The sequence below is a fragment of the Fusarium tjaetaba genome, assembly GCF_013396195.1.
Source record: "Fusarium tjaetaba strain NRRL 66243 chromosome Unknown NRRL66243_c0000124, whole genome shotgun sequence".
Lineage (NCBI taxonomy): Eukaryota > Fungi > Ascomycota > Sordariomycetes > Hypocreales > Nectriaceae > Fusarium > Fusarium tjaetaba.
Genome location: NW_023501320.1, coordinates 43,960 through 56,585, shown reverse-complemented (window position 1 = coordinate 56,585; position 12,626 = coordinate 43,960). Strand labels below are relative to the sequence as shown.

General features: G+C 50.7%; 4 protein-coding genes across 4 annotated transcripts; 1 reads left to right on the top strand and 3 right to left on the bottom strand.

Annotated features, from left to right (window-relative positions):
* Positions 1–3,756: 3,756 nt before the first annotated feature.
* On the bottom strand, positions 3,757–6,786 carry FTJAE_6401 (lon protease like 2 peroxisomal; the record flags this gene model as incomplete). The annotated part of the gene is made up of 4 exons (XM_037353010.1): positions 3,757–3,844; positions 3,951–4,120; positions 4,185–6,262; positions 6,318–6,786. The coding sequence occupies 4 exons, from the start codon at positions 6,784–6,786 to the stop codon at positions 3,757–3,759; spliced, it is 2,805 nt and encodes a 934-aa protein (XP_037206512.1).
* Positions 6,787–7,652: 866 nt separating this feature from the next.
* On the top strand, positions 7,653–8,591 carry FTJAE_6400 (replication factor A2; the record flags this gene model as incomplete). Its single annotated transcript, XM_037353009.1, has 3 exons — positions 7,653–7,656; positions 7,709–7,821; positions 7,875–8,591. The coding sequence occupies 3 exons, from the start codon at positions 7,653–7,655 to the stop codon at positions 8,589–8,591; spliced, it is 834 nt and encodes a 277-aa protein (XP_037206511.1).
* Positions 8,592–9,062: 471 nt separating this feature from the next.
* FTJAE_6399 (gcn5-related n-acetyltransferase) lies at positions 9,063–9,970 on the bottom strand (the record flags this gene model as incomplete). Its single annotated transcript, XM_037353006.1, has 3 exons — positions 9,063–9,278; positions 9,341–9,593; positions 9,642–9,970. The coding sequence occupies 3 exons, from the start codon at positions 9,968–9,970 to the stop codon at positions 9,063–9,065; spliced, it is 798 nt and encodes a 265-aa protein (XP_037206510.1).
* A 1,740-nt stretch (positions 9,971–11,710) lies between these two features.
* On the bottom strand, positions 11,711–12,575 carry FTJAE_6398 (isopentenyl-diphosphate delta-isomerase; the record flags this gene model as incomplete). The annotated part of the gene is made up of 3 exons (XM_037353005.1): positions 11,711–11,943; positions 11,995–12,333; positions 12,386–12,575. 3 exons carry the CDS (start codon positions 12,573–12,575, stop codon positions 11,711–11,713), a joined length of 762 nt encoding a protein of 253 aa, XP_037206509.1.
* Between the last annotated feature and the right edge of the window lie 51 nt (positions 12,576–12,626).

Genomic DNA, 12,626 nt, shown 5'->3' with positions numbered 1-12,626 from the left:
CCTCTTGGGCCGGCCGCAGCATGCCAAACTATCGACCTGCTACTTATGGGCCTGAGCCACGGGCTTGACAACCGTCAAAGTCTATCTCCAACGCCTTCAATACGGCACCCAAAAAAAAAGTAACTTTTCATGCAGCTCGTGAGAGCGCTATTGCGGCTATAACCAACTTGATGTCGTCCATCGTACGACTCCAAGAGTCGCGACCACAGTCTGTTTTGCCCATGGATCCAAGACACTGCAGCTCAATGAGAGCTGTTGTTGTGGCTTTTCTCACACGCCTGCGTTCTATTGGTGCCCCATTCCCGGAAAATGGTAGCTAACGACTGGACTGTAAACACCATCAGTGTCATGAGCCTTCCATTTCTTGGATCCGTCTACCTCATCTCACTAATGTTTGAAATACTCAACCAAGATTCGATTATGTGCCCGGCAGCTTGAGGGGCCCCTCTCCCTGGCACGGCCCTTTGACACTTTGGGCAGAGCCGAGCCGACTCCATTGTGAGGATGAAGTTCGAACAGGCTGGCTGCCAGCTACTGTACGATCATCCAGGGGTGCCATTCATCTCACCAGACCCTGGCGACCAGGGATCCGGGCTTCCTGAGAGACGATTAGCATGGAGAAAGCATACCCGACAGGGTCAGAATGATCTTTATCGGCGCCGATGTTCTTGCTTACGCTCAAAATGTGATGTTTATCAGTTTCAACATGGCTTGCTCAAGCTGGGGCTCTCGTTGAACAGAGTGTTTCGGCCCGTTGTCAGCCTTGACCACGACGGCTGGTGCCGTCGTGCTCTGATAGGGGCAGCGCTAGTTTTGCGTAGGTTTCTGCGACTGGCCTGTTGCTTGAGGCCTTGAAGAACATGATATGACAACACGATGTCATGGGTTATTATGAAGCCTGGGGATCAAGCTTCAGATTCAGACTAGGCCGGCACTATCTCATCTCTGCTAGCCCGTCAGGTCGCCAATACCGTACGTCACATCCCACAGACAGCGCTATGTTGCGCCAGCCAGATGCCAGCCCATGTTGCTTGACACCCTGTAGAATCGATAGCTTGTGAGCGGTGGAGAGGATGACCCATGAGAAGGCATATCACAGCATGGATGTGGTATCCAATATCCACTGAGCAATGGCAAGATACTCCTCCGTACTAGCAATAAGACATGGCAGCATTCAAGGTGCTTAGTTTCCTCAAGGTTCGACAGGATCTCCAGTCTGTCTCGGGCATCTCACGAGACCTCAACTTATCTGCGTCTCATACTCACCCCTAATGTGGGCAACCAGGCGTAAATCCTCCTGTCCATTCCGAGAACGGTACCTTCTTTTGAGTGGAAATTCGATATGACTTGATGCAGATTCGCAATTTCGTGGGACATGTCCCTTCAAAGGATACATGCCTTACGACACTCAAGAAATGCAACTGCACATAGTGCCAAACTAGGGGTTGTTGACCTCGTCCAGCCAACGGTTTTGTAACATGCTGGGCCACTTGCCATCGATCTCTGGCGACGCATACTGTACCACAGAGGGAGGATTCCCGAGACTTGTATTGTACAACACGGGGGACCTGATGACCACGAGCCCGAAGGCCTGGGACGCGGCCGTGTGCTTGTAGGTTGTCCCAACCCATTACACGCGGGTAACTGCCTCCATGGTTTCTCATCTGCTCACATCGGCAATGACTATCACTGTGACAGACATAACCAAGACAACAATGAGGCGGTGGCTGATAGCAGGCCATTGTAAGACTCTCGACGTGGAGCATCTGGTACAACGCTTTGCGGTACCGGCTCCATCTACTGAGCTTTCGGCTGATCTCAGAACTCGCAAAGGTGGCCACGCGAATTGATTTTCGTACAGGCCCACTACCGCGTGCTGAAGTGTTGAGGTGGCTTATTGTCTCAGAGAGTATTGCCGGTACCTGATTTGTAGCTGGAACTCATGCATCTTAATCAATCTGAGGGTATGTGCTGCGAGATGAAAATGAAGACCGTATTATTGCTTCTTACTCCGATATAGGATATTTTCTCAGCTCTTGTCCATCAAAGACATTTAGGAACCAAAAAAGGGGGTACTGCATTTTAGATTGCTTGTTGATTATGATCTGATCGTTGATGAGAACCTAGGTGAACTGGCTATCGTGTACCGCCTCGTTGGAACAACTACGTCGCCACCCAAGGGAGGGGCGTCGTGCCGCTATCGAATCTTCTAACGACGTGGAAAAAGCAATTCAGCCCACTCCTGTTCGCGGACCCCGAGGCCATGACACATCGTACATCATAGATCGAGAACAGCACTGTGGTCGAGATGATTAATCCTGTAAGCTGGAGAATAAAATAATCCTTGATGCTTGGCCTTGAAAGCCATGGTCAAACAAACACGGAACTACAATCTGGGGATAGCTTCAGCCGGTATTCGTTTTCACGATCGGCTGCCTGGCCAACAGTGGAGCAAGGCTTACAATGGCGAGGCGCCAGCTTCAGCTCACTTTTCCCTAGTGTCAAGCTGTTGACCCTGTGCCTCTTAATTTGGACGACCAGAGTCCCTTCAGCTTGCTGGAATTTCGATAATGTGGCGTCAAGGCTTGCTTCTGTAGATGTCTCTCCCTCCCTTCAGTCACCGAGGGCTTGGGCAGCTAAAGCAGCCATGTGCCAAAGTTGCCACGATGAGCGATGAGGCAGCTATAGAGCGATGGCTGCATGCAGTTTAATTAGGCGAATGCTTCACATTCGGAGCCGAACCTCACGCTACTTGCCGGCTTGTCTCTCTGAGACTAGTGGCCATCAATTGGACTGAGATCCTACTGACCTTGGGATTATGAAATTTCTATTATTTCACGAAATATATCTTGGGTACCGTTACAAAACTTTGGATTCGTTGGAGATTCTTGACAAGACAACTTGTGTTAAGACATGTGAAACCAAGACAGCGAGGGATAAGTTGAGAAGATTTTGACACGCTAAAGATATCTTGATCTACATACTGTACTAAGTGTAGGTATGGAATCTGAGTTGAGAGATGCTAGATGAGGAAGTAAACCGAGTCAATAATGAACGCCGATTTCAAGACTCCTTTCGCCGATCATAAATGACAAAGTTCTGCTCATTGGAATCGACACTCTAGCTCGGGAATCGCCTGCCGAAGGCGCACTGATGTCTCATGTGCAAGTATCGTCCACAACGACTTTCGGAAGATAGCAACAGATCAGCCACAAGACATATCTCAAATCGGGTGCCATATTCAACGCCCCCTGACCGAGTCCGGTTTGGTGTAGCACGGTAAAATCCACAGACTCGCTTGGCTTCCTGTGACGTTACGTTTACCGTTGCAGTCTGGTACAGGCTTTGACTTTATATGAGAAGAAATTGCATGATGCATCGTCGCCATGGGGCAAGGCATGCAGATTCAGCGGGCGCCACGGTCAGGCCTTTCCAGCTGTCTCGAACAGAAGCAAGTGTGCGTGTGCGCAAGGCCGCGATGGCTAGAATCGCCAGCAAGGAGAACGTGGAATCACGGGAGAGGGAGGTGTTGTGAGACGACGAGCCGTTTGGTGACCCGGGTAGATGCGTCGCAAAGAGGGCTGGTTTGGGTCATCTCGGTAAGGATAGATAGGCCACACCCACCGCGAGGGGGAGACTTGCGATGCGGTCGAATAAGTCGCCACAGATCGTTTCAAAGATGCAGAGAAGGCTGATGTATACCTGCAAGACATTGTTCACAGGCGATAACACAGCCGACACAACTTGTCCATAGCATTAGAGTCGACTCTCGATGCCTCGGTAGTTAGTGTCCTCTGCCCAATGTGAGTCTGGCCAGACAAGACGAATCGCCTCCCAGATATGGCTATCCAAGACATGTGTCAGTGAAACCATAATCCTGTCGTCGGGGCATATAGGCAGCAGGGTCGAGCGTGCCACAAAGAGATTGCTTTAAGTAAGGGGTAGCTTACCTGACGTGAAGGATCTCGAGTCCATCTTTGACCTCCTGCGGAAGATCTTTGACATCCTTGCGGTTCTGTGCCGGAAGTAACACAGTCTTGACGCCAGCTCGGAGGGCGCCGATGAGTTTCTCCTTGATACCTCCGACGGCTGTAACTCTGCCCCGGAGAGAAATCTCGCCCTGTTTCACACAATGATATTAGCATACTGAGTCATCTCAAGTCCACAGCGAGTTAATGACATACCGTCATTGCCATGGTTGGTGGTACCGGCTTCCCCGAGAACAAGGAGATGAGTGCGATCGCCTGGCCAATTCCACTGCTGGGACCGTCCTTGGGAATAGCGCCCGACGGACAGTGCACATGGATGCTACGCTCTTTCATGATATCCGTAGTGGGCTCTGGAGTGAGGCCTAGCTCGAAAGCATGTGCTTTGACCCAGGTCAAGGCAACCTCAACACTTTCCTTCAGCACATCGCCGAGTTTGCCTGTGAGCTGAACCCGCCCGTTGCCGGGCATATCGGCAACCTCAATGAAGAGGATGCTTCCGTTACCACCGGAACTATAAGCAACCAAGCCCGTCACAATACCGGGGCGGCTCGTCTTCTCAGCAATCTCTTCTTCAAACTTCTCAATGCCTAGGATGTTCTCAATATCCTCCACACTGAGATCGGAACGGTAATCATCTATGTGACCCCCATCTTTGGCTTCGGCATACTCGACAGCTTTAGCACGGCAAACAGAGCCAATTTCACGCTCCAGGTTGCGAACCCCAGACTCTCGAGTGTAACACTCGATGATTTTGGAAACAACTTCCTGGTTGAATGCAACCTGAGACTCGGCCAATCCGTTCACCCTGATCTGCTTGGGGACCAGGTGCTGCATAGCAATGTGTCGCTTCTCGAGTGTTGTGTAGCCAGGGATATAGATAGTCTCCATTCGGTCAAGCAGAGGGGCGGGGATAGTGTCCAGGCTGTTGGCCGTGGCAATGAAAAGAATCTTGGAGAGGTCAATCGGCATGCCCACATAGTGATCCTGAAAGTTGTAGTTTTGCTCCGGGTCTAGGACTTCCAACATGGCAGCTGAGGGATCGCCATGAATGCTGGCTTGCCCGATCTTGTCAATCTCATCAAGAAGGAAAACAGGGTTGGCAACGCCGACCTTCCTGAGACCCTGCACAATGAGACCTGGCATTGCCGCGACATAGGTCCTTCGATGTCCCCGAATCTCGGCCTCGTCTCTCACACCCCCAAGCGAGATACGGTGAAACTTGCGGCCAAGAGCTGTAGCCACCGATCGTGCGAGGCTGGTCTTTCCTACACCAGGGGGGCCAGCGAGGAGCATGATAGGAGACTTGTCCACCATACGCTGAGACTTGAGGATGTCAAGCTTAGCCATCTCAGGCTTTGCGCTTCCCTCAATCTCTGAGCCTTCCTCGGCTGTTCCTTTCTCTTTCTCGTTGGATGTGGCGGCCTGTCCCAATTCCTCTTGTGCCTTCTTGATCTTCTCCTCCACCTCATCATTAATCGATTGCTTAAGCCTGAGGACAGCTAGATATTCGATGAGCCTCTTCTTGACATTATCCAGTCCGTAATGATCATCGTCAAGTTGCTTCCTCGCCCGGTTTAGAGTATCAGGGCCGAGGCGGTCATCCGTGGTAACTGTCCAGGGGATTTCGGCCAGCGTTTCGAGCCAATTGCGTGTTACTTGATATTCTTGGTTCATGGGTTGCATCTTCTGAAGACGTCTCATCTCCCTATCAACTGTCTTGGCAGCATCAGCGGGAAGTTTAGCGTTGGACAGCTTGCGCTTTAATTCATCAAGTTCATTGGCCTCCTGGTCATCGTTTTGGTCATGCCCACCTGGCATCTGTCCATTGGGCGGAACAAATGCCATACCAGGGATTTGTGGTAGCGAACCTGGCTTGCGGTTTTGGTTGGTTTCGTTCAATCGATCCAAGATCTGGACGGGCATAGTAGTGAAGGTCGTGATCTTAAAATTGTTTTTGATACCGCCAACCTGACGCTCCAGTAACTCAATGACCTTGGTCAGGCGCACCTTGACATCCAGAGCAGCAAGGACCTCGAGTTTCTCTTCATGCGTGCTCTCAACCAAATTAGCCATAAAGTCGGCGAGGAGACCAGCCTCGTTGAGCTCTTTCCTCATGATTAGCATTTCAAGTCGCCTTGTAAGGACTGGTGAAAGAACCGGGCCATCGCGGGTTCGAGGAAGCAAGGAGGAAATCCTGAGGATCGTGACGAGTTCTCGAGAACGGGTTTTTAGGAGAGCAAACAGGTCTTGCGTCTGTTTGTCGGTAGCATTGCCTGGAACAACAGTCAACTACAGGTGATGGGCAAGCGGTCACATGGAATAGCCTACAGTCTTCGTGGAAATATGTCACCTTGGCTTCAAAATAGGGGCGTTCGCGGGTGAAGGAGTCAATTCGGACACGGGTTGTGCCTTCGACGCGCAGCGCAAACTCGCCTGTTCCTCTCCCATCAATGCCAATGATCTTGGCGGCAACACCAAATGTGAACAGGTCAGTCTTCTTAGCGGAGCCGGGAAGGACGTTCTCGATCTCAGCGGGGTCTATATCTTCAGCATCGCCAATGAGTCGCTGGCCATTGCCACTGATAAGAGGGGACGAAATTGGGACGCAGGCGATGGGAATACTGTCGATACGCGTATCAGGGCCCTTTGTAGCAGCCTGCTCGTAAACGTGGGCGAGCAGAGCAGGAATATCGGGACGGTTCGAAGATACTGGGATTCGCTGGACGAGGCCGGGAAGAAGGATGGTGCCTCGCGCGAGTGGTATCAGGGGCAGATTCGCGGTCTGTGACTTTGCCATGATGCCACTGGTGATTGATTATACAAAGTTTAGAACGACACGAAGCAAACGCTATGCAAAAGGCGATGAACCAAAGAAGAGGGCAAAAAGGTGATTATCAAGATTGGTTCCGTGATGGAAGCAACAAGAGGAGGAAGTTGTTGATGTCAGAAGCAACTACGGACGGATACAGTGGCCGATGGCCGAACGATGTAGGGTGTGATTGCGGCAAGTACCTTGGAAGGAAGGAAACCTGGAGAAACACGGGGCCAACGCCGAAGCCGGGGATCAATTGGCAGTAGCTCCACAGTACCTGCCGAGGTTCAAGCTACTTGTACTAACCTATCCATACCCGTTGCTAGTCATGGTGATCATTTTTATATATCAAATGATGTGATGCCAACACAGGAAAAGCGGGCGGAGAAGCTTCGGAAAGCTGTAGCATATTCTAAGCGATACCATAGATTTCCATCCAAGTCATTACCGCGTGTCTAGATGGAACATGGCTCTTTGGTAGGGAGTCGGCAGATGCATGATCGCCTACCGTATTGGGAGAGGTCCAAGGATATCTCGGGCTGACAGAGACAGCAACCGAGAATCAACAAGGGGTTACTCTGTATTAAGCTACTATCATAGAACAAAGCATAGGTACCTTATGCTGCTACCGTTCAGTTGATGGATAAGGTAAGTACTAAGGTATATAATTCCCAAGCACGTGCCTGCTATCCTATATCATCGATGACTAAGGCAAAGCCAATGCCCCACACAGTCAAGGCGGGGCATCATGGAACCCATTAAACTCAGGCGCGTTTTAACGCGTCTCTTGATCTTCACGTCCTAACCGTGAGCTCTGCCTAGCCCAACTCAAACATCACACAACCACAATCATGTGTAAGTACACTACAAGACACCCGTTTTCTGCAATTCTGACTCTTCTTCAAAGCTGCTTACTCTGGATTCACAAAAACAAGCTATGGCGCCCAAGGGGGTGACGATTCTGGCGGCTTCTTCGCTGGTGGTTCACAGCAGGGCAGTCAAGGCGGCGCCGGCGGCAAGGTAGATCACACTCTCTTCAACCGATATTTACCACTCTTTCTCATATCTACTAGTCATACCAAGATGAATCCTTGCGGCCTGTCACAATCAAGCAGATCCTCGACGCCGAAGAGGCATACGCTGGCGCAGACTTCAAAATCGACGGTTCCCCCGTGACACAGATCACGTTCGTCGGACAGATTCGCAAGATCCAGCCTCAACCTACAAATATCACCCTCAACATCGACGACGGAACCGGTATGATTGAGGTCAAGAAGTGGATCGACGTCGACAAGCAGGACGATGCTGATCCCGGTTTCGAGCTGGAGTCTCACGTTCGTATCTGGGGTCGTCTCAAGTCCTTCAACAACAAGCGACACGTCGGAGCTCATGTTATTAGGCCTGTGGCGGATTTCAACGAGGTCAACTATCACATGCTCGAGGCCACATATGTTCATCTCTATTTTACCAAGGGCCCTCTCGGTGGTCAAGGTGGCGCCAATGGAGACGGAGATAGCATGTTCGTGGATGGTGGTGGCTACAATGACAACGGAGGCGGCAACGCTGGCCAGGCGCCTACTAAGCTCGCTGGCTGCACTGGGCTTGCCAAGAAGATGTTCAACTTCATGAACGACACACCTGGTGGCAATGAAGGTGTCCATCTCAACGTCATCACCAACTCTACTGGCATGTCAGTGCGGGACGCTCTCACCGCTGCTGACGAATTGCTTGGCCAGGGTCTTATCTACACCACAGTTGATGACGAGACGTGGGCAATCCTCGAATACTAACATCAGAATTGAGTTTATGAGGGATGGGCTGCGAGAAGGGCAATTTACACGGAATACTACAAAAGCTAGGTGCACGGTGTTTACGGTTACAGGAGGGACCAGCTTATGAAGGAATGACAATCTTATATGTGTTATTTCTCTCTAATGAATGACTCGAGCTAGTTGGCGCACTGCAAAAACAGAAGAGATAGACAGCTATTGCGGTAGAGACTGTCGACATGTATTGGTAACACGAAATGGCCAGAACCATAACTTCTTCATATCATCAAAAGATACCAATGCCCAAAAGAATGAAAAGAGTCAACGAACTCGGTGTACAACTTACGCAAATTCTCGCGCACCCAGAGCTCACATCACAACACATTTATTCCAATCTTGTTGCTCATGGATGAGGTTCTGGATATCCTCAACCTCTTCGACTTCAGCCTCTGACCCTGTGTCGACATTTGGAAGGATCAGAGGCTCGTCTCCCTAGAACTTGACTGCGCTGCTGACGGCAGAAACGATAACAGAGCTACAAGCGGGGCGAGTCTTCTGAGGCTCGCGAACCATGATCCACATCGTGATGGGCTCGGAGCCTCCCTCAAAGACGACGTCACGTTTGACCTCGAAACCGAACTTGGCGTAGTAGCCGTTGTTATGTTCGGTGCTGGACTCGAGATACATGGGACGTTGTTCAGCATCGGCCTGGCTCCTGTTAGCTTTTTCTAGTGGTGGAAGGCAGGACAAGTGCTCATCAACTGCAGTACCTTGGCGACCATATCGCGGATCAGTTTTCCGGCATAACCTCTGCCTTGGGCATTAGGCTTGGTACCGATGTAGACGAGATAATAGCAATCCTGGTTCCTTTCGCCCATGACCTCTTCCTTGGTCTGGTCCAGAACAGGGATCATCTCATCGTAGTACCGTCTCCGTCCTTCAGCTGACAGTTGATAGTATAGCTTCCACATACCACTGCGAAGGCTAGTCCACCAGTCGTCCATCTGCTGACCCGGAGCAAGCCTGAAATACTGTTAAATCAGATTGCGGTTATAGTCGTGGCTCACGTACCAAAGAGCGACAGCATCATAGTCCGACCCGATGGTTGTCACCATTCCTTTGTAGCAGTGCGCTGCCACCATATAGGTCATATAGTCGACATGAAGCTTCCACTTTTGTTCATCCGAATAATCTGCCATGTCGTCACCGTCGAGTACATACTGACTCATGGCATCTGTTGCAAAGGCCTGGGCCAGCGCACTACCAGCTGCCGCAGACTCGTTCACATTAACGAAACGAACAGAGGTTTCCCAGGTAGATGGTATGAGGGAGCGTCGCCGCCACTTGGCCAACGTCCCAGAGCCATGGATACCACTTTTACTATTCTTGCTGATCTCCATGATGGCAGTCTAACCGGTACTGGATTTATTCGCTGTACCTAAGGGCCCCTTCCTGGTAATGAAAGGGGCGCCATCGCGTATTAAGCATGATAAGTTCGTTGCCCAAGCATCCAGACTCACATTGTATATTTTGACAATTATCGCCCGTATGAACTCGTGATAGTTGAGTTCTGCAAACGGACGTAAACCTCGAGGGATGACGGAGACAATTAAGGCTGGTTCGAACTTCAACCGACATCAAGGTGGTACTTGAGCGGGCCAGGCTCGCGATCACGGCTTAGTAGAAGAGGGATGTATCGAACAAAGTTCGTCGACGAAGCGTCCAAGCCTTTCGAAAGTTCACGAGAATGGATAGAAGTATTGTCAAGTGGGAGTGTTTAAAGGTTTCAGCACAACAGTCAACGACCGTCAACTGTGCAAAGAAATTGAGTGCAGCAAGCAGCACGTGGTAGCAGCAATAGCAAGACGCCGAGTTGGCTATTCTTCAAAGCAGCCTCCTCTGGGAGAGGGCTTAGCAAGATATCCTGACTGAGGGTCCTGTTAGTGGCCAGCGGCTGTTGTCTGGTCAAGATGGAGGGCTTCAGCAAAGTAAGTGTCTGTGGAAGAGAGATGGGTGACTGAGTTGACAGGTGAGGAACAAAGAGGAGCTGAGAGATAGGAAATGTTCGGGGTATTAAGTAGGGCGAGTCCTAGTTACGCAGTGTGGGCCTCGAGATGGGCAGCATAGATAGATACGGAGCGCCTCTAGGTGGGAACCCAAGACTCCATTGGCCAGATGATGCATGACAGCTACTATCGTGGGGTATTGACTAGCTTCGGGATCCATTCTGAGACAGTGAGTAGCGAGTCTGGAATCGAGGCGAGATAATAGCACAGTGTTTGCTTACAGGACGACGATCATAGACCACATGATCAGCTGCGACACCGTGGGGGTGACGCTGTCGTTGCACGGGCAAAGCAGATTGTGAAGTCCGGGTCCAGAGATACTCCAATCAATTGTGCAGTTAGAGACTAGATTGGACTCAATTCTATGAATACAGTCGAACTGAAGCACAGAAGTCGCGGGTTCCGTGCAAGGATATAATGTCAGGTGCAGTGACATAGCCAAGTCAAGGGTCAAGCCACGGGCAGCTGAGTGCGGAGGAGATTAAAAACCCTTGATTTGAGAAACCAGGGAAGCCCGTCATTGGCCCCGATGTTCCAGTTGGATGCAGTCGCAGGACCCCAATCTGAAATGGTCGCAGTAGGCGATGCCAAAGAGCATCATGCATGTTGTGTGTTGGTGGATGGCCACGGCTTGCGACGGCGCCAGGACTCACTAATCTTTTATCAGTACAGTGTCATTTGATAAGACTCACCACCGGTATGTCATGCCGGATGATGCGGAGAACCGAAGCATCATGATCCTGGGTCATTGGCTAGTACACGGGAGTTCGGTTGAAGATAACCATGTCCAACGGCCCGGCCGCGCTGAGTAAGTTTGAAACGCCGATTGGCCGTGTTGGTCATGATATCCTCCATCTTGATGGGTGAATTTGGTAGTGAAATGGTCTCAAATTGAATGTGGCTTCAGTTGCTCGTAAACATTAACGCAGCAAGATCTAACAACGGATATCTAAGCTGATTGATTGACTGACTGCAAAACCCAATGCACCGTATGCCAAGTCTGGGTCTGGCACTTACACTGCTTCTCCTTTCGTTTTGGGCATTTTCTCTCCTTGACTCGTTCTCCATATGTCGTTACATGCGTCGAATCTCCTGCTCGTTCATGTACTTATTCAAGCCAGAGTCGAGGTTCTGCCACCACTCAAAGAGCATGGAGTTGCAAATGAGCTTGAACCAAGGTGTGAAAACCAGGCTGGGGTCGTCGAATTGTTGCTTGAGCTTCTCAGGAGTGACGTATTGTGTATCTCTGACCTCGTTCTTGTTGATGTCGAGGTCGACGTTGGCCTTGATAAAGAGGATGTAGTCAACTGCGCCGGCCATTAGATTCTGTAACATTTAATAATATTGGATGTACATACTCTCGTGCTCACCCCACTTGCCGTCGCTGGGGGCCTTGTAGTGGATTCGGGTGAGGAAATGGAAATCCTCAAAGGGAACCTGCTCCTTCTTGATACCCAACTCGTGCTCAAGCTTTCGCTGAGCAGCTCGCTTGACACCGGCGATAGAGTCTTCAAGGGTAGCGCCAGTCTCGGTAGGGATGTGGAGAGGGTGGGAGCAGCAAGTGTTTGTCCACATATCGGGGAAGGTGATCTTTTCGGTTGCACGCTGCTGGAGGAGGAGCTCGTTCTTGTCGTTGAAGAGGAAAACGGAAAAGGCGCGGTGGAGGAGGCCCTTATCGATGTTGGTCATGAGATGGCCTTGTAGTCCAAGTTAGTAGGGGGTATTGGATAGGGGTGCAGTTTCCCTTACAGATCTTCTTGCTGGCGGTACCGATTGGCTTGTCATTCTCATCGAGGACGATGCAGACCTCATCCATAAGACGGATTTGCTCCTCATCATGACCGGAGAGAGGCTCTGAGCTGGTGTCGATGTCCGGGAAGAGACGGAGCATAGATTCGGCCGTGATAGGCTGGGTTGTGGTGGTAGTTGTTGTAGACATGGTGATTCAAACGGCAGAAGAGTCTGGGTTATAGAGAAGAAGCAGTTCGCG